We start from the raw sequence: 25,150 nt of genomic DNA on the forward strand, positions 1-25,150 counted from the left end.
ACACGTCCATGATGGCACACTACTCAGTCATGGAAAAGAAGGAACAGATACATGTATATGTATGGCCGAGTCCCTTCGCTGCACACCTGAAATGATCACAAATTGTTAATCGGCTATACCCCAATACAAAATGATTTCGGGGTTAAAAATACAAATTAAAATGTTAATAAAATAAAGAAAATAAAAAATAAAATTAGATGTTCAGTTTGAATGCTTAAAAAAAGATAAAGAACGAGACAGTGTCTCCTATAGCAACACACATGGACTTAAGTGTAATGATGCTGAGTGATGTCAGTCAAAAACAACAACAAATATCACTTATCTGTGGGGTCTGAAAACTGATGCCCATGAACCATCTGAAACAGAAAAACAGATTCACAAAACTAGAAAACAAAATCATTGTCACCAGAAGGGAAGTGTGAGAGGAGGAATTAGCAGGTGGGACTAACCAATCCACAGTAATGCATAGAAAATAGGTAGTCAGTGAGGACCTGCAGCTGAGCGAGGGAGGTCTACACAACATTCCGTAGGAATCTACACGAAAAAAGAACCCGAACATTTTTTTATATATATATATAAAAAACAGAAAAACATTATCTACACACAACCAACTCAACATTTCAAAACAAATTTATCCACATTGGAACATGTATAATATCACGTATGAAACGAGTCGCCAGTCCAGGTTCGATGCACGATACTGGATGCTTGGGGCTGGTGCACTGGGACGACCCAGAGGGAGGGTATGGGGAGGGAGGAGGGAGGAGGGTTCAGGATGGGGAACACAGGTATACCTGTGGCAGATTCATTTCAATATTTGGCAAAACTAATACAATATTGAAAAGTTTAAAAATAAAATTAAAAAAAAAAAAGAAATGAGATGATGCAAAGCACGTAACAGAGAGCTTAATGCAGAAATGGTCTGATTAAATTGTTTTAGGCAATATACCTTTGGTTTAAATGAAAATTATGTTCATATGTACACTTATATGTTCATTTATATATTGCAGTTAATTTTCACAAAATCTTTTTACAAAAGGGCTCTTTTTTTAATGATAATATGTGCTGTTTGGCTCTATTTTCAAAATACGATGCATAATATAGTTTAATAGAGCCAGTGAAGTTTTTACTACTATAATGAGTTGGCTAGCTTCTGGGAATAAGAATAGAGTTTTTTTTTAATGACATGTGGTAAAAACATGGTGAATATCTTTGCCTACCAATTAAAGTGTGTACGAAAAACAGAATAAATAAAATCTCTTTAATTAAAAAAAAAACTAAACTAATAAAAAAACAGTAATTAAACGAGACATGAGCTTAGGGGTGTTTGTGCTGGCACCTTCCACTCTAATGTACACCCCAGGAACACCACTACCACTAAAGCTCTGCTTTCTGTAGTAACTAGAGTTGGCCAAAGAACTGATGCTTTTAAACTGTGGTGTTGGAAAAGACTCTTGAGAGTCCCTTGGACAGCAAGGAGATCAAACAGTCAATTCTAAATGAAATCAGTCCTGAATATTCATTGAAGAACTGATGCTGTAGCTCCAATACTTTGGCCACCTGATGCAAAGAACTGACTCTTTGGAAAAGACTCTGATTCTGGGAAAGATTGAAGGCAGGAAAAGAAGGCGATGACAAAGGATGAGATAGTTGGATGGCATCATCAACTCGATGGACATGAATTTGAGCAAGCTCTGGGAGTTGGCGATGGACAGGGAAGCCTGGTGTGCTGCAGTCCATGGGGTCTCAAAGAGTCCAACACGACTCAGTAAATGAACTGAACTGAACTGAACTGAAGAGTTGGGCATGAAGAAATCCTGCCTCCTTGTAGCCGTTTTCCAAAACAACAACTTCAAAATCAATAACCTATGGGCATGCAATATTCACAAGGACTACAGGGCTGTAAATGATACCTTCTATCACTAAATGTCCTGAAGTGGGTAATCAAAAAAAAAAATATTTAAGTCCTGGTCGACTGTCAAGGAATCAACTTCAATAAGTCAATTTATTTCCACTGATAAGAAATAGAAAAGAGCACATGAAATGGTGCACAAATTCACCAGTTCTTAGAGACATGCAAATCAAAACTACAACAAGGGCTCACATCACCAAAGTCTGAATGGCCATCATCAATAAGTCTTCAAAGAATCCGTGGTGGAGAGGACCTGGAAAGAAGGAAAACTTCCTAAGATGCAGGTGGGATGACATGGGTGCACTCTCTTTAGAGAACAGTATGCAGGTGCCTTTCAAGGAAAACTGGAGCTACCTATGATCTACAGTCCCATGCCTATGAGAATATCCAGGGAAAACCAGAATTCAAAGAGAAACATGCCTCCAAAGCTGCACTTTATCACCAGTTACAAGAGCAAAGACCTGGAAGCCAATAAAGTTTCCATCAAGAGATGAATGCATTAAAGAGGAAGCAGTACACGTCCACCATGGAATGAGACTCAGCCGTGAAATAGAATGAGATAATACCGAAGAAGCAACCCACATGGACCTAGTTCTAAGCATACAGAGATGCATTACTCAGAAAAAATGGATGGATATCATATGATATCACTTATAGGTGAAATCTAAAAATTAATACCAAGAAACCAACTGACCAAAGACACAGAGACTCACAACAGTCAAAAATAAAATCATCATTAACCAAGGGGAAAGATGTGGGTAGGAATAAATGAGGAAATTGGGATTAACAACGGAAACCATTACATACAAAATACATAATCAACAAGGACTTCAGTATACCAAGAGAAGTCTAATAAACATTCTGTAATAATCTCTATGAGATAAGAATTTGAAGATCAATAGGGCTTCCCTGGTGGCTCAGCTGGTAAAGAATCCGCCTGCAGTTCAAGAGACCTGGGTTCGATCCCTGGGTTGGGAAGATCCCCTGGAGAAGTGGAAGGCTGCCCACTCCAGTACTCTGGTCTGGAGAATTCCATGGACTGTAGAGTCCATGGGGTCACAAAGAGTTGGACACAACTGAGTGACTTTCACCTTCAGACATATGTATATGTGCAAATGTAAAAGATTCTGTACACATACAACACACAGAACACTGTAAATCACTGTTTGTTAATGCAGAATTACACAGTAAACTAAAAAAAAATGGAGTGACAGCACTCAAGCTCTGGGGTGTTGCTTCTGGCACAACCCAGTCCGATGTGCAACCCCAAAACACAGCTTTTACTGAACCTTTGTGTGCAAGAGTAGGCAGGGTTGGCTTTGAAGACATGCTGCTTTCCTGTGCTGTTTCCACAAAAACAACTTGAAAACTGTTGCTTAGGGGACTTAATATTCAAAAGGGCAGCTGGGCTACAAGATACCTGTGCTCAAAAGTTTTCAGTGAGTAAGTATTCTAAAAGAAATCTTTACAAAGGGCAGAGTGTCATCAAGACAATATGAAAAGGCAGAGACTACTGACACTATTTTGTAAAAAAAAAAAAGCACATGAAATGATGCACAAAATCACCAATTATTGGAGACATGCAAATTAAGATCATAATGAGGGATAACCTCCAGGCGGTGAGAATGACCACCATCAAAATGTCTGCAAACAATACATGCTAAACTGGGGATGGAGAAAAGGGACCTTCTTATGTTTCTAGTGGTATGTAAATGGTAACCGCCACGATACACAACGATGAAACTGTAAAAGCAGAGCTACCATATATTCCAGCAGTCCCAATGCTAACAGGATAGTCAAAGACAACCAGAATTCTTACAAGAATCTTGCACCCACAATTGAACTACAGCATCATGGCAAACGGCCAAGACCTGGAAGCAACTAAAACGCCCAAAGACAGATGAATGCGTCAAGAAGTGGCACCTCTCCACAATGGTGTATTATGCTGTCCAGAAGAAAATGAGACAGAGCCAGCTACAGCAAAATTCATGGAGCTCATTGTAATTATACTGAGTGACACTGGTCAGAAAAAGAGAGACAAATATCATTTCGCAGTAGAGTCTAAAATTCATGCCCATAAACTAACGGAAAAAAGAGAACAGATTCACAAAATTAGAAAACAATGAACTTTGGGGTACATGTGTCTCTTTCAATTCTGGTTTCCTCGGTGTGTATGCCCAGCAGTGGGATTGCTGGGTCATATGGCAGTTCTATTTACAGTTTTTTAAAGAATCTCCACACTGTTCTCCATAGTGGCTGTACTAGTTTGCATTCCCACCAACAGTGTAAGAGGGTTCCCTTTTCTCCAAACCCTCTCCAGCATTTATTGCTTGTAAACTTTTGAATAGCAGCCATTCTGACTGGCGTGAAATGGTACCTCATTGTGGGTTTGATTTGCATTTCTTTGATAATGAGTGATGTTGAGCATCTTTTCATGTGTTTGTTAGCCATCTGTATGTCTTCTCTGGAGAAATGTCTGTTTAATTCTTTGGCCCATTTTTTGATTGGGTCATTTATTTTTCTGGAATTGAGCTGCAGGAGTTGCTTGTATATTTTTGAGATTAATTGTCAGTTGCTTCATTTGCTATTATTTTCTCCCATTCTGAAGGCTGTCTTTTCACCTTGCTTATAGTTTCCTTTGTTGCACAGAAGCTTTTAATTTTAATTAGGTCCCATTTGTTTATTTTTGCTTTTATTTCCAGTATTCTGGGAGGTGGGTGATAGAGGATCCTGCTGTGATGTATGCCGGAGAGTGTTTTGCCTATGTTCTCCTCTAGGAGTTTTATAGTTTCTGGTCTTATGTTTAGATCTTTAATCCATTTTGAGTTTATTTTTGTGTATGGTGTTAGAAAGTGTTCTAATTTCATTCTTTTACAAGTGGTTGACCAGTTTTCCCAGCACCACTTTTTAAAGAGATTGTCTTTTCTCCATTTTCTCCTTTGTCAAAGATAAGGTGTGTACCCCAATGTTCATCGCAGCACTGTTTATAACAGCCAGGACATAGAAGCAACCTAGATGTCCATCAGCAGATGAATGGATAAGAAAGCTGTGGTACATATACACAATGGAGTATTACTCAGCCATTAAAAAGAATACATTTGAATCAGTTCTAATGAGGTGGATGAAACTGGAGCCTATTATACAGAGTGAAGTAAGCCAGAAAGAAAAACACCAATACAGTATACTAACACATACATATGGAATTTAGAAAGATGGTAATGATAACCCTGTATGAGAGACAGCAAAAGAGAGACACAGATGTATAGAACAGTCTTTTGGACTCTGTGGGGCAGGGGGGATGATTTGGGAGAATGGCATTGAAACATGTATAATATCATATGTGAAACAAATCGCCAGTCCAGGTTCCATGCAGGATACAGGATGCTCGGGGCTGGTGCACTGGGATGACCCAGAGGGATGGTATGGGGAGGGAGATGGGAGGGGGTTCAGGATGGAGAACACGTGTACACCCGTGGCGGATTCATGTTGATGTATGGCAAAACCAATATAATATTGTAAAGTAAAAAAAAAAAAAAAAAAAGATATTAAATATTGTTTTCTGGGCTAAAAAAAAAAAAATTAGAAAACAAAATTAGAGTTACCAGAGGGAATGGTGGGTGTGAAGGTATCGATTAGGAGGTTGGGGTTAACAAATCCACAATAATATATATAAAATATGTAATCAACAAGGACCTGCTGCTGAGCGAGGGAGGTCAATACAACACTCTGTAATAACCTATAGAAGAAAAGAGCTCAAAGATGAGTAGATACATACAGAACTGAAAAGAATTCTCTACACCTACAAAAAAACACTTTACAAAACAACCTACTAAATTACAAACTAAAAATTAAATATATTTAAAAAAAAACAAGCACTGAGACACAAGCTTATGGTTGTTTCTGCTGGCACATTCCCTACAAATTAACACCCAGGAACACCACTTCCTCTAGGTTCTGCTTTCTCTAGTTACTAGAGTTGGGCACGAAGAAATCCTGCTTCCTTGAGGCCATTTTCCCAAACAGCAAATTTAAATCAATGCTCTGGGCACACCAGTCACAAGGACTGCACAGCTGTAATGACACATGCTTTCACTAGACGTCCTAAAGAAGGTAATCCAAAAAAACACCCAATACACGGCCCACCTTCAAGGAGCCAATTTTACAAGACAATTTCATTACCAATGTTAAAAAAAAAAAAAAAAAGAGCATATGAAATGATGCACAAAATTACCAGTTCTTAGAGCTATGCAAATCTAATCTACAACAAGGGCTGATCTCACCAAGTCTAAATGGCCATCATCAATAAATATTTGAAGAATGCTGGTGGAAAGGGCCTGGAGAAAAGCACAGCCTCCTAAGGTAATGGTGAGATCAAACTGGTAAGAACAGTTATGCAGGAAATAAGAAAGAAAATAAGAGCAACCTGTAATCCAGCAGTCCCATGCCTAAGGGAATATCCGAAGAAAACCAGAATTTGAAAAAGGAACATCCATCCGAAGCTACTCTGCGTCACCAGTTACAGCAGCAAAGACCTGGAGGCAAAGTGTCCATTGAGAATGAACGACCAGGAGACAGCTGTCGAGGTCCACAATGGTGCATGGCTCACCCACTAAATAGGATAAAAAAACAAACCATGTGCCACATCCTACATGGGCACAGTTAACTAAAAAAAAAAAAATACATATCACATGATATCTCTTACACATGGAACCTAAAATATAACCAAGAAAACAACCAACCGAGAGAAACAGTTACCAAGTAGAAAATAGAATGATCACTAAGAAAGGAGAACAATGTGGGGAAGGAGTAAATTAGAGAAACACATAGAAATCATTATATATAAAATGAGGAAGGAAATTATATATACATGAGGGAGTTTGTATTAACATAGAAACTGTTACATTTAAAATATGTAATCAACCTGGTATACGAAGGGAGGTCAACTCAACATTCTGTAAGAACCTCTATGGAAAATAACTTGAAGATCAATAGTTATATATATGTAAATATAAAAGTTTCTGTACACATCTGACATTATACAACATTGTCACGCCCCAAAACACTAAACACTGAATTTTTTAAAAAAGATGCGACAAGACACGAGTTTTGGGGTGTTGCTTTTGGTATGCTGCTGCTGCTGCTGCTAAGTCGCTTCAGTCGTGTCCGACTCTGTGCGACCCCATAGACGGCAGCCCACCAGGCTCCCCCGTCCCTGGGATTCTCCAGGCAAGAACACTGGAGTGGGTTGCCATTTCCTTCTCCAATGCATTGGAGAAGGAAATGGCTTTTGGTATGTATCAGTCTAATTTCCAACCCCAAACCAAGATGTCTACTGAGGCTCTGGTTGCCAGAGTAGAGTTGGGCTTGGGGAAATGCTGCCACCTTGTGGACGTTGCCCACAACACCAAGCACAACCAGTTGAGAAGGGAATGGCTGGGTACCCACTCCAGTATTCTTGCCTGGGGAATTTCATGCACAGGGGAGCTGGAGAAATCCAGTCCATGGGTTGCAAAGAGTCGGACTCATCTGAGCAACTAACACACACCACAGGAAACTGGGTGTCCCTGGTGACTGGGACAATAAAGAATCTGCCGGAAATGCAGGAGGCCTGGGTTCCACACCCAGGTCAAGGTAGATCCCCCGGAGAAGGAAATGGCTACGCACTCCAATATTCCTGCCTGGAGAATTCCATGGACAGAGGATACTTGTGGGCCACATTCCACAGGGTGACCAAGAGTCAGACACAACTGAGCGACGAACACTTTCACTTTAAGGGACTAACAGTCCCAATGATGGCTGGGCTGTAAGGTATCAGTCCTCAAAAACCCTCCTAGGTAAGTATTCTAAAAAATTTTCCTTACAAAGGGCTGAATTTCATCAAGGCAATATCAAGAGGTAGAAACTACTTACACTATTTTTTTTAAAAAAGCACATGAAATGATGCACAAAAATCACATTTATTAGAGACATGGAAATAAAAATTACAATAAGGGATCACATTGCAGTGTCAAAATGGCCATCATCAAAATGTCCACAAACAATAAATGCAAGAGAGGGGGTGAAGAAAAGGGCCTGTGGTAGATAAACTTAACAGGCACCAGAGATAACAACAGGGAACTGTCTTTAAAAAGTAAAAACAGAGCTACCATTGATGTCACAGCCCCATCCTAACAGCACATTTGGAAACAACCAGATTTCTATAAGAAGCATGCACCAAACGCGCACCACAGCAGCGCCTGCAACCGCTGCTGGCTGGAAGCAACCAAAACGTCCAAGGACAGATGAACGCTAAAGAAGAAGGGGTATGTGTCCATGGCGGCATAATATTCAGTCATGAAAAATAATATGCATGGCTGAGTTCCTTCACTGTACACCTGAAACTGTCACAAATTGTTCATCAGCCATATCCCAATACAAAATGCTTTGGGGGTTAAAAAACTAAATAAATAAATTTTATTTAAATAAAGAAAATAAAAATAAAATTAGATGTTCTGTTCGAATGCTTAAAAAAAAAGAATGAGAATGAGACAATGTCTACTGCAGCAACAGATGTGAACCCAGGTCTAATGTGCTGAGTGATATCAGTGGTGTCATCAAAAAGGACCTCCTGGAGAGCAAGGGAGGTCTACACCACATTCTGTAATAACCCTGAAAAAAAGCCAAAGAGGAAGAGATACCCATAGAGCTGGAAAAGATTCTCTGCTGCTGCTGCCACTAAGTCGCTTCAGTCGTGTCCGACTCTGTGTGACCCCATAGACGGCAGCCCACCAGGCTCCCCCGTCCCTGGGATTCTCCAGGCAAGAACACTGGAGTGGGTTGCCATTTCTTTCTCCAATGCAGGAAAGTGAAAAGTGAAAGTGAAGTCGCTCAGTCGTGTCCGACTCTTAGCCACTCCATGGACTGCAGCCCACCAGGCTCCTCCGTCCATGGGAATTCCCAGGCAAGAGTACTGGAGTGGGTTGCCATTGCCCTCTCCAAGATTCTCTACACAAGTAAAAACATTAGTAAAAATAATAAATTTTAAAAATTAAATTAATAAAAAATCAAATATTGAGACACAGCTTATGAGTGTTTGTGCTAGTACATTCCACACGAATTCACACTCAAGAACACCACTCCCACTAGTCTCTGCTTTCTGTAGTAATTAGTTGGGCATAAAGGAATCCTGCCTCCTTGTGGGCTTTTTCCCAAATAGCAACTTTAAAATCAACGCTCATGGGCACACAGCGTTCACAGACAACATGTGCAAATGACACCCACTGTCACTAAATGTCCTGAAGAAGGTAATCCAAAAAATTCAACACATGGCCCACTTTCAAGAAGCCAATTTCAACAATCAATTTTATTAACACTTTGTTTAAAAAAAAAAATTTAATTTGCCAGTTTTTAGGGCCATGCAAATCCATACCATGATGAGGGCTCAGCTCATTCCAATCTGAATGGGCATCATCAAGTCTTCGAAGAATACTGGTGGAGAGGGCCTGGACAAAAGCAGAGCCTGTAAGGCGATGGTGAGATGACACTGGTAAAATCCTGACACAGAACAGTATGCAGGTGCCTTTAAAGGAAAACAAGAACAACCTGTGATCCAGCAGCCCACACCAAGGGAATATCTGGAAAAAAATAGAATTCAAAAAGGAACATATATCGAAAGCTGCACTGCATCACCAGTTACAGCAGCAAAGACCTGCAGGCAAAGTGTCCATCGAGAATGAACGCACAGACAGACAGCGGTGTAGGTCCACAATGGCACACGACTCACCCATTAAACAGAACGAAAAAATACAACTACAGCAACCTACAGGTTGAAACTCCAATAATCTGGCCACCTGACGTGAAGAACTGACTCAATGGAAAAGACCCTGATGCTGGGAAAGATTGAGGGCAGGAAGAGAAGGGATGACAGAGGATGAGATGGTTGGATGGCATCACCGACTCAATGGACATGGGTTTGAGCAAGCTCCGGGAGTTGGTGATGGACAGGGAAGCCTGGCGTGCTGCAGTCCATGAAGTCACAAAGAGTCAGACACGACTGAGTGACTGAACTGAACATAGAAGTAGTTCTAACCATACTCAGAGAGCTAACTCAAAAAAAAAGACATATCACATGATATCACTCAAAGGTGGATTCTGAAAACTAACCAAGAAAAACAACTGACCAAAGAGAAACAAAATAAAATCATCATTAAAAAAGTGGAAACAAACAAACAAAAAAAAAAGTGGAAACATATGGGGAAGGGATAAACTGGGAAGTTGGTTTAACAAATAAAAACCATAACATGTAAAATACATAAGGATGTTTAGATTAACAAATAAAAACTATTACATATAAAATATATAACCAACAAGGACCTAGGTATACCAAGGGAGATCAACCCAGCATTCTGTGATAACCTCTATGGAAAATAATTTGAAGATCAACAGATACATGTGTATGTGTAAATATAACAGTTGTGTACACATCCAGCTTTGCACATCACTGTTACACCCAATAAAACCTAAACATTGAATTAGAAAAGAAAGAAGTGACAAGACACAAATTTTGGGGTGTTGCTTCTGGCACATTTCGGTCTAATTGCCAACCCCAAATCATGATGTCTGCTCAGGCTGTTTGCCAGAGGACCGAGTTGTGGTTTGGAAAATGCTGCTGCCTTGTGGCCATATTTCGCAACAGCAACTTGAAAATTGTTACGGAAAAGGGAATGCTACACAATCCAGTGTTGTTACCTGGAGAATTCCATGGACAGTGAAGCCTGATGGGTTTGAGTCAAAGGGTCACAAAGAGTCAGACACAAATGAGCAACTAACACACCCACACAGGAAAATGGGTTTCCTTGGTGTCTCAAACTGTAAAGGAATGGGCCTTCGAGGCGGGAGAGCCGGTTTCCATACCTGGGTCAGGAAGATCCCATGGAGAAGGGGAAGTGCTACACACTCCAATATTCTAGCCTGGAGAATTCCATGGACAGAGGAGCCTGGAGGGCTACGTTACATGGGATTACAAAGAATCGAACACAACTAAGCGACTAACACTTTCACTTTACGAGAACTAACACTCACAAGGATGACTGGACTTAAGGTATGAGTCCTCAAAAACTATCTAGGGTAAGTATTCTAAAAATATATATATATATTTTTTAAGAAGGGCTGTATTTCATAAGACAATATCACAAGGTAGATACTACTCACATGATTTTTTTAAAAAGCGCATGAAATGATGCACAAAGTCACAAATTATTAGAGACATGGAAATCAAAACTACGAGGAATCACAGTCAAAACTCCCCTCATCAAAATGTCCACGATGAATGCCAGAGTAGGGGTGGAGAAAATGCCAGCGGCATATAGATGGTAACAGCCACGAGACACAACAATAGGGAACTGTCTTTAAAAGGTTGGTGTATGGCATTGGAAAGTAACTATCCTCCCATTAAAATAAATAATTTTTTTTAAAAAGGTAAACACAGAGCTACCATAGATTTGAGAGTCCGATCCTAACAGGATATTGGAACAGAACCAGATTTCTAAAAGAAACTGGCACCCAAATGTGCACTACAGCCGCACTTACAGTAGCCAAAATAATAGTTATTAATAATAACTAAATTAATTTAAAAACCAGTAAGTAATGAGACACAAGACTAGGGGTGTTTGTGCTGGCAGGTTCCACACTAATTTACACCCAGAAACACCACGCCCACCATGGCTCTGCTTTCTGGTAACCAGTTGGGCGTGAAGAAATCCTGCCGCACTGTGGCTGTTTTCCAAAACAGCAAGTTTAAAATCAATGCTTATTGGGCATGCAATATTCACAAGAATTGCAGGGTTGTAAATGATAGCCTTCTGTCAATAAATGTCCTGAAGTAGGTAATCCGGAAAAATTCAACACCTGGTTGACTTTCAGGGAGCCAACTACAAGTCAATTTTATTATCACCATTTAGTTAAAGAAAAGAACACATGAAATGGTGCACAAATTCCCCTCTTCTTAGAGGCATGCAAATCAGAAGTACAGTGAGGCCTCACAATGCCAGAGCCCGAATGGCCATCATCAGTAAGTCTTCAAGGAATCCACAGTGGACAGGGCCTGGAGAAAAGGAAAGCCTCCTAAGACGCAAGCGGGATGAAACTGGCTGCACTCCCTTTAGAGAACAGCGTGTGGTGCTTTTAAAGGAAAACCGGAGCTACCTACAAGATCCACAGCCCCACGCCTATGAGAAAATCCAGGGAAAACCAGAATTCAAAACGGAACATGCATCCAAATCTGCACTGCACCACCAGTTACAAGGCCAAAGACCTGGGGCCAACAAAGTTCCCACAGAGAGATGAATGAACTCAGAAGAAGTGGCATATGTCCACAATGCAACGAGACTCAGCCACGAAACAGAAGGAGATAATACCAACTGCAGGAACCCACATGGACCTAGTTCTAAGCATACTGAGAGATGTTACTCAGAAAAAACAGATATCATATATCACTTAGAGGGAAAATGTAAAAATTAATACCAAGAAACCAACTGACCAAAGACAGACGGACTCACAACAGTCAAAAATAAAATTATCATTACACAAGAGGAAAGATGTTGGGAAGGAATAAATGAGGAAATTGGGATTAACGAATAAAGACTAGTACATACAAAATACATAATCAACAAGGACTTGAGTATACCAAGAAAAGTCTACTCAACATTCTGTAATAATCTCTATGACATAAGAATTTGAAGATCAAGTGATATATGTATATGTGCAAATGTAAAAGATTCTATACACACAGAACACTGTATATCACTGTTACTCAAAGAAAAACTATACATAACACTAGGGAAAAATAGGAAGCAACAAGATCCAAGCTTTGGGGTGTTGCTTCTGGCACAATCCAGTCCAATATACAACCTTAAACCACGACTTCCACTGAGGCTGTTTGCTAAAGGAGGCAGAGTTGGGCTTCGAAGAAATGCTGCCGCCTTGTGGCCGTTTGACGCAAAAACAACTTGAAAACTGTTGCTCAGGGGACAATATTCAAAAGGACCGCTGGGCTGCAAGATACCTGTCCTCAAAATTTTCAGTAAGTATTCTAAAAGAAATCTTTACAAAGGGCAAAGTGTCATCAAGACAATATGAAAAGGCAAGTACTACTGACACTATTTTTTTTTTAATCACATGAAATGATGTACAAAGTCACAAATTATTAGAGACATGCAAATCAGAAGGGATCACCTTCTGGTGTTCAGAATGGCCATCATCAAAATGTCTACAAACAATAAACGCTAGAGTAGGGGTGGAGAAAAGGGGATCCTCTTACATTGCTAAGTAAGTGTTAGTCACTCAGTTGTACCTGACTCTTTGTGACCCTATGGACTGCAGCCCGCCAGGCTCCTCTGTCCATGGGATTCTCCAGGAGTGTATGAATGATAACGGTACAATACAGAACTATGAAACTGTAAAAACAGAGATACCATATATATTTCATCAGTCCCACTCCTAACAGGATATTCATAGACAACCAGAATTCTTAAAACAAACAAACAAAAAACTTGCACCCAAATGTACCCTACAGTACTACTTCCAATAGCCAAGACCTTGAAGCAAGAGACATGTCCAAGGACAGAAGAATGCATTAAGAAAGAGTGGTACATGTCCACAATGGCGTATTACTCAGTCATGAAAAAGAAAGAATGAGCCAATTCCTATTGCAGCAACATGCATGAAAGTAGTTGTCACCATACTGAGTGATGTAAGTCAGAAAAAAAAAAAAGACAAACATCACATATTGGTGGGATCTGAACATTGACGCCCAAGAACCAACAGACAAAAGAGAAACAGAGTCTCCAAATTAGAATACAAAATTATGGTTACCAGAAGGGAAAGGTGAGGGAAGGTATCAATTGGGAGGTTGGGATTAACAAATCCACAATAATACATATAAAACAGGTAATCAACAAGGACCCACTGTATAGCAAGGGAGTTCTACTCAACACCCTGTTGCTACCTATTTGAGTAAAGAATCTGTATGTTGAACTAAAAAAGATTCTGTAGACCTATAATAAACACAACATATTAAATCAACTGTACTGCAGTAAAACATAACAATTAAAGTGAATTTCAAAAAAGAAGTAGTGAGATCCACTGTACCTGAGTGTGATGAGAAAAACACTATTTTGAGTTGTTTCTAGGCATTTTTCAGTATTCTTCCCTGCTCATACCAACAGTGTGGACATTTAGATAAACCAGTGAGCTGAGGAGTCCTACCATAAATTCCTGGTTTGCTTTTCCCAGAGCACCTTTTAAAATAGCCCCCCAATAAGTTAGTGACCTCCACTCCAACCACCTTAAATGTACTAATGCGTCTGCTACCCTGCTTTCTATCTCCTGTCTGCATGTGACCTGAGACGGAGGACAGCCCTTCCCCTGGTTCATACTGCTTCCCTGCCCTACACTTCTGAGACACGTAAGTAAGAGACAACAGTCTAAACGTGGTAACATTCTAAGCCAATATTGTTAAGGGATAAACAAAGCTGTGGAATACGTATCCAGTGGATGAGTACTCCATAAGGAGAAGCTACTGTTACACACAGCAAGGATGAACATCAACGACATGACGCCAAGCAAAAGACAAGAGACTCAAGACAGTGTGCACAATTCTATTCACACAGAATTCTTTAATGGGTGTATCTAATCTAACATTTAAAAAACAGAATATTAATTGCCAGGAAGGAAGGGACAGGTGACCAGATATGGACACAAGGGAATTTTCTGTGACAACACAGGGGTGTGGTTACACATGTATGCTTCTGTCCAAATTCTGTAGCTTAGATTTGCACGTTCAATTTATGTACATTTTAAAGAAAAAGAACCATATAAAATAATATGTGGTGGGTGGAAGTGGAACAAGTTATAGGTAATAGAGGATGACAGAATGTTGGTAATTTTGGAGCTGGGTGATAGCTAGATGGGAGTTTATTATTCTACTTTGTATTTTCTTGAAATTTCCATAATAAAGCTGAAAACAAAAAACCAAAGACATTATCCATAAGCCCTATGTTTATCTGATTCATCTGAAATACAATTACTCTGTCAAATTGCTGTGAAAATTTCTAGTCATTTACTCTCAATTTATATACGCAATTTGTTGCCATCCAGTTACACACTCTCTGCGCCTGGTGCCAGTTACCAGCCCACACCATTCAACGTCCTAACCTTTCTTTGCCTCATTTTTTCCTTTACCAAATAATAATAGTAATAGCAACAATATTTGTCTCAGAAGTTTTATGAGGATTAAATAATGAACTATGTAGAGTGTTTTGACCAGTGCCTGGACTATATAACTCTTCCAAGAGTATTAGCTATTATTCTCATTAATACAACCTGCTACCATTACCAGAGATCAAATTGCCAACATCCGCTGGATCATGGAAAAAGCAAGAGAGTTCCAGAAAAACATCTATTTCTGCTTTATTGACTATGCCAAAACCTTTGACTGTGTGGATCACAATAAACTGTGGAAAACTCTGAAAGAGATGGGAATACCAGACCACCTGATCTGCCTCTTGAGAAACCTATATGCAGGTCAGGAAGCCACAGTTAGAACTGGACATGGAACAACAGATTGGTTCCAAATAGGAAAAGGAGTTCGTCAAGGCTGTATATTGTCACCCTGCTTATTTAACTTATATGCAGAGTATATCATGAGAAACGCTGGGCTGGAGGAAGCACAAGCTGGAATCAAGATTGCTGGGAGAAATATCAATAACCTCAGATATGCAGATGACACCACCCTTATGGCAGAAAGTGAAGAGGAACTCAGAAGCCTCTTGATGAAAGTGAAAGAGGAGAGTGAAAAAGTTGGCTTAAAGCTCAACATTCAGAAAACGAAGATCATGGCATCTGGTCCCATCACTTCATGGGAAATAGATGGAGAAACAGTGGAAACAGTGTCAGACTTTATTTTTGGGGGCTCCAAAGTCACTACAGATAGTGACTGCAGCCATGAAATTAAAAGACGCTTACTCCTTGGAAAGAAAGTTATGACCAACCTAGATAGCATATTCAAAAGCAGAGACATTACTTTGCCAACAAAGGTCTGTCTAGTCAAGGCTATGGTTCTTCCAGTGGTCATGTATGGACGTGAGAGTTGGACTGTGAAGAAAGCTGAGCGCTGAAGAATTGGTGCTTTTGAACTGTGGTGTTGGAGAAGACTCTTGAGAGTCCCTTGGACTGCAAGGAGATCCAACCAGTCCATTCTGAAAGAGATCAGCTCTGGGATTTATTTGGAAGGACTGATGCTAAAGCTGAAACTCCAGTACTTTGGCCATCTCATGCGAAGAGTTGACTCACTGGAAAAGATTCTGATGCTGGGAGGGATTGGGGGCAGGAGGAGAAGGGGACGACAGAGGATGAGATGGCTGAATGGCATCACCGACTCGATGAACCTGAGTTTGAGTGAACTCAGGGAATTGGTGATGGACAGGGAGGCCTGGCGTGCTGCGATTCATGGGGTTGCACAGAGTTGGACACGACTGAGCAACTGAACTGACTGACCATTTTTTAAAATTCCTTGGATCTACTTAGTTGCCAGTAACTAAATGGCAACCTAAGGGATGCAGAGTTTCCTCTCCTCAGAATGGGAGCCACTGAAGTTTCTGAGCAGAAAAGCCCTATAATATGAACTTTGCTTTAGAAAGAACATTCACATATCAGCCAGTCCTCAGACATGCTCGGCTTAATGGGCTGAAATTGATGTATTTTAAACATAGTATGTGGGAGAAGGCAATGGCAACCCACTCCAGTACTCTTGCCTGGAAAACCCCATGGACGGAGGGACCTGGTGGGCTGCAGTCCATGGGGTCGCTAGGAGTCGGACACGACTGAGGGACTTCACTTTCACTTTTCACTTTCATGCATTGGAGAAGGAAATGGCAACCCACTCCAGTGTTCTTGCCTGGAGAATCCAGGGACGGGGGAGCCTAGTGGGCTGCCGTCTATGGGGTCGCACAGAGTCGGACACGACTGAAGCGACTTAGCAGCAGCAGCAGTAACCTAAAAACGAGTCTGCTTATTCTACGAATAACTATTTTCATGGCGATTTGACGAAATAAAATAAAATGCGCTGGAAAAGTCAAGTGAAAAGCAAAACAATGTTATACAAACAAATCGACTGTCTTTAAAGAAAATACGTTTTTCCTTCCTTTCAAATCAAGAGAAATACGTCAGCAAGTACAGCGCACGTAATTAACATCAATCTCAGCAATGCTGTGCCATGATCAAAAATACTCTCCATACCCCTGCCTGTACTGCAACCAGTGAACTGCAGAACTCTTAAGCCTTTCTGAAAGTTGAAAAGAATTCAGTTAACTCGTATAAAGCCCCATTAACAGTTTCTGAGATACCACAAACACCTGTTGCCCGTGTGCTCCGACCGTGGCTCTTTAAGTGGGAATGTTTGCATGCAACAGCAGCAGTGCCCTGGGTGCGATGACAAGGCGAAGACCGCTCCCACTCCCAACCCCACCCCCAGCCCCGGACACATTCCCCTCTGCGGGGATAAGGGAACTGAGAAAATGGGGGGAGCAAAGGGGGAGAATGCTGTCTCTGTCCCACACCTACTCGGCCACCATCCTCCCGCCGGCGCCCCACGGCGCGGGGTACTCACAGCTCTAGTCTCGTACAGGACCAGCTTCTGAACCGAGCTGATGATGGGGGCAGCAGCCGCGGGCATGGCTCGAGCTAATATGGGGGCCCCCACGGCAGGGCACCAGGCCGCGGCCCAAACTGCCGCAGCCTCTGGGCTGCCCCCAAAAGATTCGAAGAGGAGACGCCTTAGCAGTTGGACGCCAAGTTCAGCCGGGAAATACACTGCCTGCACGCTAAATTTATAAGGGAGTAGCTAATATGGTTCAGGTGTTTCCGGATCCCTACGCCCCACCTCCAGGCAAGCCCCGCCCCAGACGCGCGGGGGCGGGGCTGGAGGATTTACCAAAGAGAGGTGGTGTAGCTTTCCAGAACCTGCGTGCTGCCGGGGGAGGAAGCAAAGAGCGCCATATTTGATGCTGGCAGGAGGAAACGTGGGAGGGGAAGAGCGTTGCCGATTTAGTTGAATTTCTCCCTTCTGTGGTCCTTCTCTTTGGAAAAGTGGATAATTTGGGACTGGATTGCTTCTTTTGAAACGGTTCTCCGAGTTGCGGACAGATTCATTCCCAAGTTGGTCTATTTTCCCTGCCTCCTTCCACTTCTGCCCTTACATTCCTGAAAAGCTGTGTTCTTTCTCTTAGTGTCTGTTTTTCCCTCCCATCTCTTTGTTGTCTATTTTTACCCTTAGGAGAATCAACAGAATTCATATTATCCAGAGGGTGTGTGGTTCAGGTAATTTCTTTTAATCATCTAAAGTTGGAAATTCCCAACTTTGTCACATGTTTGTTTGTGCATAAGTTTAACCATTTCTAAATTCTAAGAGTGAATTGCGGAGTGTAACGGTGTAGCAATGGCTTTAGAGTGCTGCGTTAAAAGATTTCTTTCTTTTGATGTACGTGAACATAGTGCACGTACCCTCCTTGATCATCACTGTCCATATTTGTGAAAAGGAGTGTATTATAATTATGAATACAAAATTTGGTACAAAAGTGAACATTTAATAAAAAAAGAAAATAACTCAGTAAATCATAGACCCCCATCCGTAGGTCCCGCCCCAAGAGGCTTTGCGATCTTCTCGGCCTTGGGTTCCCTCAGCAACCGCTCAACAGATCCCTTGGCAACCGCTCAACAGACTGTCCCGGGAGCCGGCTGCGGCCAACCGGTGGGGTCTGCCGGGGTCTGCTGAGGCCAGGTAAGTAGGGGTCGGAATTCACCGCTCAGATGCATGTTGGTGTCGCATGAATGGAATCCCATCTCCTGCGGGGACGCCAAACCAGTGCCTTTTCTTGCAAAACTAAACTGCTGCTGCTGCTGCTGCTGCTAAGTCGCTTCAGTCATGTCCGACTCTGTGCTACCCCATAGACGGCAGCCCACCAGGCTCCCCCGTCCCTGGGATTCTCCAGGCAAGAACACTGGTGTGAGTTGTAATCTCCTCCAATGCAGAAAAGCGAAAAGTGAAAGTGAAGACGCTCAGTCGTGTCCGACTCCTAGCGACCCCATGGACTGCAGCCCACCAGGCTCCTCCATCCATGGGATTTTCCAGGCAAGAGTACTGGAGTGGGGTGCCATTGCCTTCTCCGAAAACTGAACTGGGATCTCCATAAATCCCGCTTTTTAAACCCACTTCCCTTTTCAGGGGATAATGTCTTCATTCAGCGAATATTTACTGAGCACCTACTGTGAGGTGTTAGATGTACTGGAATGGCAGCTAACCTAGCCTAGGTAGAAGTGCTAGGTTTCCCAGGAGATGGGCCCCCTGTTAATCGCAGAACTCACTGCTAGAGGATTTTCCAACTGGTAAATGTGTTCCCTTCAGTTGCTCAGTTGTGTCTGACTCTTTGCAACCCCATGGATTGCAACACACCAGACTCATGTCCATCGAGTCGGTGATGCCATCCAACCATCTCATCCTCTGTCATCCCCTTCTCCTCCTGCCTTCAATCTTTCCCAGCATCAGGGTCTTTTCCAATAAGTCAGCTCTTTGCATCAGGTAGCCAAAGTACTGGAGCTTCCATTTCAGCATCAGTCCTTCCAATGAATATTCAGGACTGATTTCCTTTACGATTGACAGGTATGATCTCCTTGCAGTCCAAGGGACTCAAGAGTCTTCTCCAACCACCACAGTTCAAAAGCATCAATTCTTCAGCGCTCAGCTTTCTTTATAGTCCAACTCTCACATCCATACATGACTACTGGAAAAACCCCTGTCTAGCTCTAACTAGACAGACCTTTGTTGGCAAAGTAATGTCTGCTTTTAATATGCTGTCTAGGTTTGTCATAGCTTTTCTTCCAAGGAGCAAGTGTCTTTTAATTTCATGGCTGCAGTCACCACCTGCAGTGATTTTGGAGCCCAAAACAATAAAGTCTGTCACTGTTTCGATTGTTTCCCCGTCTATTTGCCATGAAGTTATGGGACTGGATTGCGGAAGGCAATCCCCCCCCCCACTCCAGTACTCTTGCCTGGAAAATCTCATGAACGGAGGAGCCTGGTGGGCTGCAGTCCATGGGGTCACTGAGGGTCGGACACGACTGAGCGACTTCACTTTCACTTTTCACTTTCATGCATTGGAGAAGGAAATGGCAACCCAGTCCAGTGTTCTTGCCTGGAGAATCCCAGGGACGGGGGAGCCTGGTGGGCTGCCGTCTATGGGGTCGCACAGAGTCGGACATGCCTGAAGTGACAGCAGCAGCATGGGACTGGATGCCATGATCTTAATTTTTTGAATGTTGAGTTTTAAGTCAGCTTTTTCATTCTTTTTCACCTTCATCAAGAGGCTCTTTAGTTCCTCTTCATTTCTGCATTAGAGTGGTATCATCTGCATATCTGAGGTTGTTGATAATCTTGATTCCAGCTTGTGAGTCATTCAGCCAGGCATTCCATAGTGTGCTCTGCATATAAGTTAAATAAGCAGGGTAACAATATACAGCCTTGACGTACTCCTTTCCCAATTTTGAACCAGTCCATTGTTCCATGTCCTGTTTTAACTGTTGCTTCTTGACCCACATTTGGGTTTCTCAGGAGTGAGGTAAGATGGTCTGGTATTCCCATCTCTTTAAGAATTTTCAACAATTTGTTGTGATCCGCACAGCCAAAGGCTTTAACATAGTCAATGAAGCAGAAGTAGGTGTTTTTCTGGAATTCCCTTGCTTTCTCTATGATCAAACGAATGTTGGCAATTTGCTGTTGGCCCCACTGAAAACTGATAGCTTTCCAAGGAGGGATTCCGCGCTTCAGTCATGTCCAACTCTTTGCGACCCTACGGACTGCAGCCCACCAGTCTCCTCTGTCCATGGGATTCTCCAGGTGAGAATATTGTAGTGGGTTGCCATGCCCTCCTCCAGGGGATCTTCCCAACCCAGGGATCAAACCCAAGCCTCTTACATCTCCTGCATTGGCAGGCAGGTTCTTTACCACTAGCAACACCTGGGAAGCCCAAGGTGACAGCTTTCCAAGTCACCCCTTAAATGAATCAGAACAGTATTCCCAAATGTTTTACATGTTGCCTCCAAAAACTAAAGACATTTACAAAATATTGCACTTCCCTTTTAGAAGTAGAAGGTGTAAGGTATAGTAACTTGTACTTTATATTGGAGAGAATGTCTCAGAATGTCCCAGATGACTGGCCACTGGCCTTTGAAAACTTCACCAATATATTATAACAGGTTCTTGAGTCTTTAAAGGTTTATTTCCCACTTTTTGCTGCTCATATATCTTATGAGGGCATCTAGAACACTGGCTATTTCCTGCTTACCAGGCCTGGTATTGTCAATACTGTGGATCAACAAGACCCCCTTGTACTATATTTGTTACAAAGAGCAGGAGAGTCCTGGGGTAAGATTAAATGTTCACTGCTGACTGTTCTATGTAAATACAAACTGCTTCTGACCCTCCTCCTTGGTGTGTATTGAAAAAAATACATTTTCCAGTTGAGTAGCTACATACCAAGTACAAGAAACTGTGTCCCTCTAGAAAAAGGGCTCTGCACAGCAGCTGAAATTAGGGCTGCCCCCTTGGTTAAGTTTACAGTGGCCCAATATTATCTGTCATGATCTGTCTGGTTTTTGCAGAAATTCAGACTACAGAATTAAACAGGACTGTGCATCTTTTAAGGGCTTCTCTGGAGGCTCCGTGGTAAAGAATTCACTTGCCAATGCAGGAGACACAACTTCAATCCCTGGGTTGGGAAGATCCCCTGAAGAAGGAAATGGCAACCCACTCCAGTATTCTTGCCTAGGAAATCCCATGAACAGAGGAGCCTGGTGGGCTACAGTCCATGGGGTCACAAAAGAGTCAGACACAACTGAGCAACTATATAACGACATGCTGCTGCTGCTGCTAAGTCACTTCGGTCGTGTCTGACTCTTCACGACCCCATGGACTGCAGCCTACCAGGCTTCTCCATCCATGGGATTTTCCAGGCAGTACTGGAGTAGGTTGCCATTGCCTTCTCCGATACAACAATATGATGCATCTTTTAAACAGTTTAGGGGTAGCACTCTTCCATTTCATTCAGAATGATTTACTATTGTTTATCTTGGCCAGAAGCTAAGGAGTGGGTATGCGGTTTCAGAAGTTTCCACTTGCCCTTTTCTACACAGTGGCCCTTACTCTACAGTTAGGGAACCCCAGTGAAGGTTTTGCCAGCTGCAGTCCCTGTTATGCACTCAAGAACCATGAAAATAGCCACTGAGTGATCCTGCAAACACTTTGGATGCACTATAAGATGGACTTGAGCCAAGGCCCCATTTATCACTGGTTCTCCATTTGCCCTCATTCTAACAGGAGGCTATGATGGCATTTTGGATCTGCTGGTGTTGATATCAGCTCAGACCCTGTGTCCTATAGCTTGTGAAAAAGGAGAATATTCCTATATCCAGAGTGTCTGTTTCTCTGGTTAATGGTTGTAGGTTCTCTTGGAGAAGGGCTGGGGAGTATACTCCATGAGTATTTAACACCTTTCTCTATGCCCTCTAAGGCAGTCTGGCATTTTCACCTCATTTACTATAGTCTATTGGTTTTTCCCAAGCATCAAGTAACCTTACCAGCAGTGAAAATTAGGATTTACTTTAGGTGTCCTAGCTAGGATGTTAAACTATGAGTAGTGTGAGAGAGCCCACATATCAACCAACTGGATAGTCTACATTCCCCCCACCTGGCACCCTCAAGATCTTTCCTAGGCATTTTCTCCTGGTTCCTGTTGGTACATCACAGTCAGGCCCTGGAGCTCTTTAGTTGCATAACTTTCTTCCTGACCAGTGCCTCCAGTTGGGCTGGGCTGACACTTAACCCCAGTTACTGCTCTAGAAGTTATGAGAGAAAATAAAGGTAGACCTTGTAAAGGTCAAGCTTGTTTTCTGAGGCATCTGCCTCAGGTGAGGCAAGGAGAAGCTGCTCTTTTCCAGATATGAGAAAACTACTTCTGTTAATGCAGAGCATTTGGGATTCAAGACTCAAGGTACTTAGACATCCACCTACATATCTCCATCCCAGGCTTCAGGGCCCTGATTTTACTGTATATTATGGAGACTCCCTAATAAATGCATGCTCTCTTGAAAACATTGAGATGCATTTTCCCCTTTACAACTACATTTTATACTAATTTCACGGTATTTTTTTTCCAATCTTGAAATTTCAGGCCTTTAGTTCATGAAGTTTTCATCTCAATTTTTTAATATATTAGTATTATTTCTTACTACATCTTGTTTCATATTGTCATCTTAAAATAATATTGGTATTTTAAGCCTATTCAAATATTCTTAACTTCCACAGAAAATGTAACCATATCACATTTACCTGGAAGGATATGGTCCCCTCTGGCTTCCCCAGTGGCTCAATGGTAAAGAATCTACCTGCAGTGCAGGAGATACAGGAGATGCGGGTTCAATCCCTGGGTTGAGAAGATCCCCTGGAGAGGGAAATGACAACCCACTCCAGTGTTCTTGCCTGGATAATTCCGTGGACAGAGGAACCTGGCGGGCTACTGTCCATGGGGTCACAGAGTCAAACACAACTGAAGTGAACTGAGCGCACACACATGCATATATTCCCCTCTAATCCATTTTTCATGGTTCCATGAGCAATTTCCCAGACTACTAGGACAAAGTTTTGGTCCATTTTTCATGGAAAGTCTGCTCATTAAAATATTTTCATAAGGTTTTATAACTTTTCCATAAAGGGCTTGTATATCTTTTGTTCTGTTTAATCCTAATTAAATTATTAGTTTATGTTTTTGCTGCTAAGTCATATTTATTTTTGGTTACACTTTCTAGCTATTTTTGATTTATAGAAATACAACTGAATTTTGTGTAATGATTTTGAATTCAGCAAACTGGACTATCTTATTAATTCTTAAAATTTATCTGTGGTATATTTAAGTTTTCTATGTAAACAATCATATCATCTGGAAATAATTACAGTTTTGTTTTAAAAAAAGAATATTTTAAGTATTTAATCATTAGATATAATGGTTATCTTTTTGTCATACACTTTACCAATAAAAGAACTTCTATTCTTAGTAGGTAAGAGGTTTATCTTTTAGTGACCATTAAAGGGTGTTGAATTATTTCATACTTCTATTAAGATGATCATATAGTTTTTCTCCTTAAATTTATTTTAATATGAAAATTAATTTTCCCACATTAAACTGTCCTTGAATTCCTGGGGAAACCCAACTTAGTGTAATGATCTTATCTTCTTCATATATTGCTAAATTCAACTTGCTAATACTGTGATTAGGATTTTTAAGAATCTTCTTCATGAATGAAATTGGCATATAATTTTGCTTTTTTGTGCTATTCTCTGGTTTAGGTATGGAGGTTATATGAGACCCATAAACTGATGTAAGAAGTCTCCACTTTATCATTTTTCTGAAAGACTGTCTATATAATTATAAGACTTGGAGCACTGCAATAAAACCATCTGGTTTCCTTGTGGGAAGACTTATAGTTACTGATTCCATTTCTTTAATGGTTATAGAACCACTCAAGTTTTTCTTTTTCTTAAGAAGCTGATTTTTCTAGTAATTTGTCAGTTTTGCTTAAGTTTTCACATTTATTTGGGATAACTTTATGATAGCATCTTATTGTCTCTCTGCAGCATTATTTTCTCTGTTTTGCTTCCTTCTATGTCGAATATTGTTTGATCAAGTAGACAGTAAATCAGTAAGCATTATGGAAGACTTAACCAATGAAATTCACAAACTTGATGTCAACATTTAAAGAATACTACATCAAACAAATATAAATTGTTTCTTCTTCTCAGAGATTTAGGGAATTTTTTTGAAATTTATCATGTGCTAGGCCATAAGATAAGACTTGACAAATTTCAAAGAATTATTATAACATGGAGAACGTTCTCTGACTATAATGAAAGAAATAAAAAACAAAAACATAGGAAAATCTTAGTTTTGAGATGTGAGAAAACACACCTCTAAAAAACTAATGTCTAATATTGTCTGTGCTTTCTATCTTCTGTTCTTAATAAATCTTGATAGAGTTTTCTATTTGTAAGTCTTTTCAAAATACCACTATTTAGCTTTCTTGACCTTCTTTGTGTAATGTTTATTTCCTAATTTATTAATTTTTAAAATATTTTTTCTATTTTTCCTATTTTTCTTT

The 25,150-nt window shown here is 41.1% G+C and overlaps 2 protein-coding genes across 5 annotated transcripts in view; one reads left to right on the forward strand and one right to left on the reverse strand.

Annotated features, from left to right (window-relative positions):
• FIG4 (FIG4 phosphoinositide 5-phosphatase) overlaps positions 1-17,785 on the reverse strand; it is a 171,050-nt gene extending 153,265 nt beyond the window's left edge. The window contains exon 1 of the mRNA XM_027551237.1: positions 17,556-17,785. Within this exon, the coding sequence (XP_027407038.1) occupies positions 17,556-17,621 (66 nt within the window). The 5' untranslated portion in view covers positions 17,622-17,785. The remainder of the gene's footprint in view (positions 1-17,555) is intronic.
• Positions 17,786-17,904: 119 nt separating this feature from the next.
• Positions 17,905-25,150, forward strand: part of AK9 (adenylate kinase 9) — a 116,963-nt gene continuing 109,717 nt past the window's right edge. For 3 of the 4 annotated variants that reach the window (XM_027551232.1, XM_027551235.1, XM_027551236.1), the window contains exons 1-3: positions 17,905-18,103; positions 18,222-18,265; positions 18,580-18,725. The gene's annotated coding sequence lies outside the window, so the exon portion shown is untranslated. The remainder of the gene's footprint in view (positions 18,104-18,221; positions 18,266-18,579; positions 18,726-25,150) is intronic. The other variant, XM_027551233.1, reaches the window with a different exon arrangement.

The sequence above is a fragment of the Bos indicus x Bos taurus genome, chromosome 9, assembly GCF_003369695.1.
Source record: "Bos indicus x Bos taurus breed Angus x Brahman F1 hybrid chromosome 9, Bos_hybrid_MaternalHap_v2.0, whole genome shotgun sequence".
Lineage (NCBI taxonomy): Eukaryota > Metazoa > Chordata > Mammalia > Artiodactyla > Bovidae > Bos > Bos indicus x Bos taurus.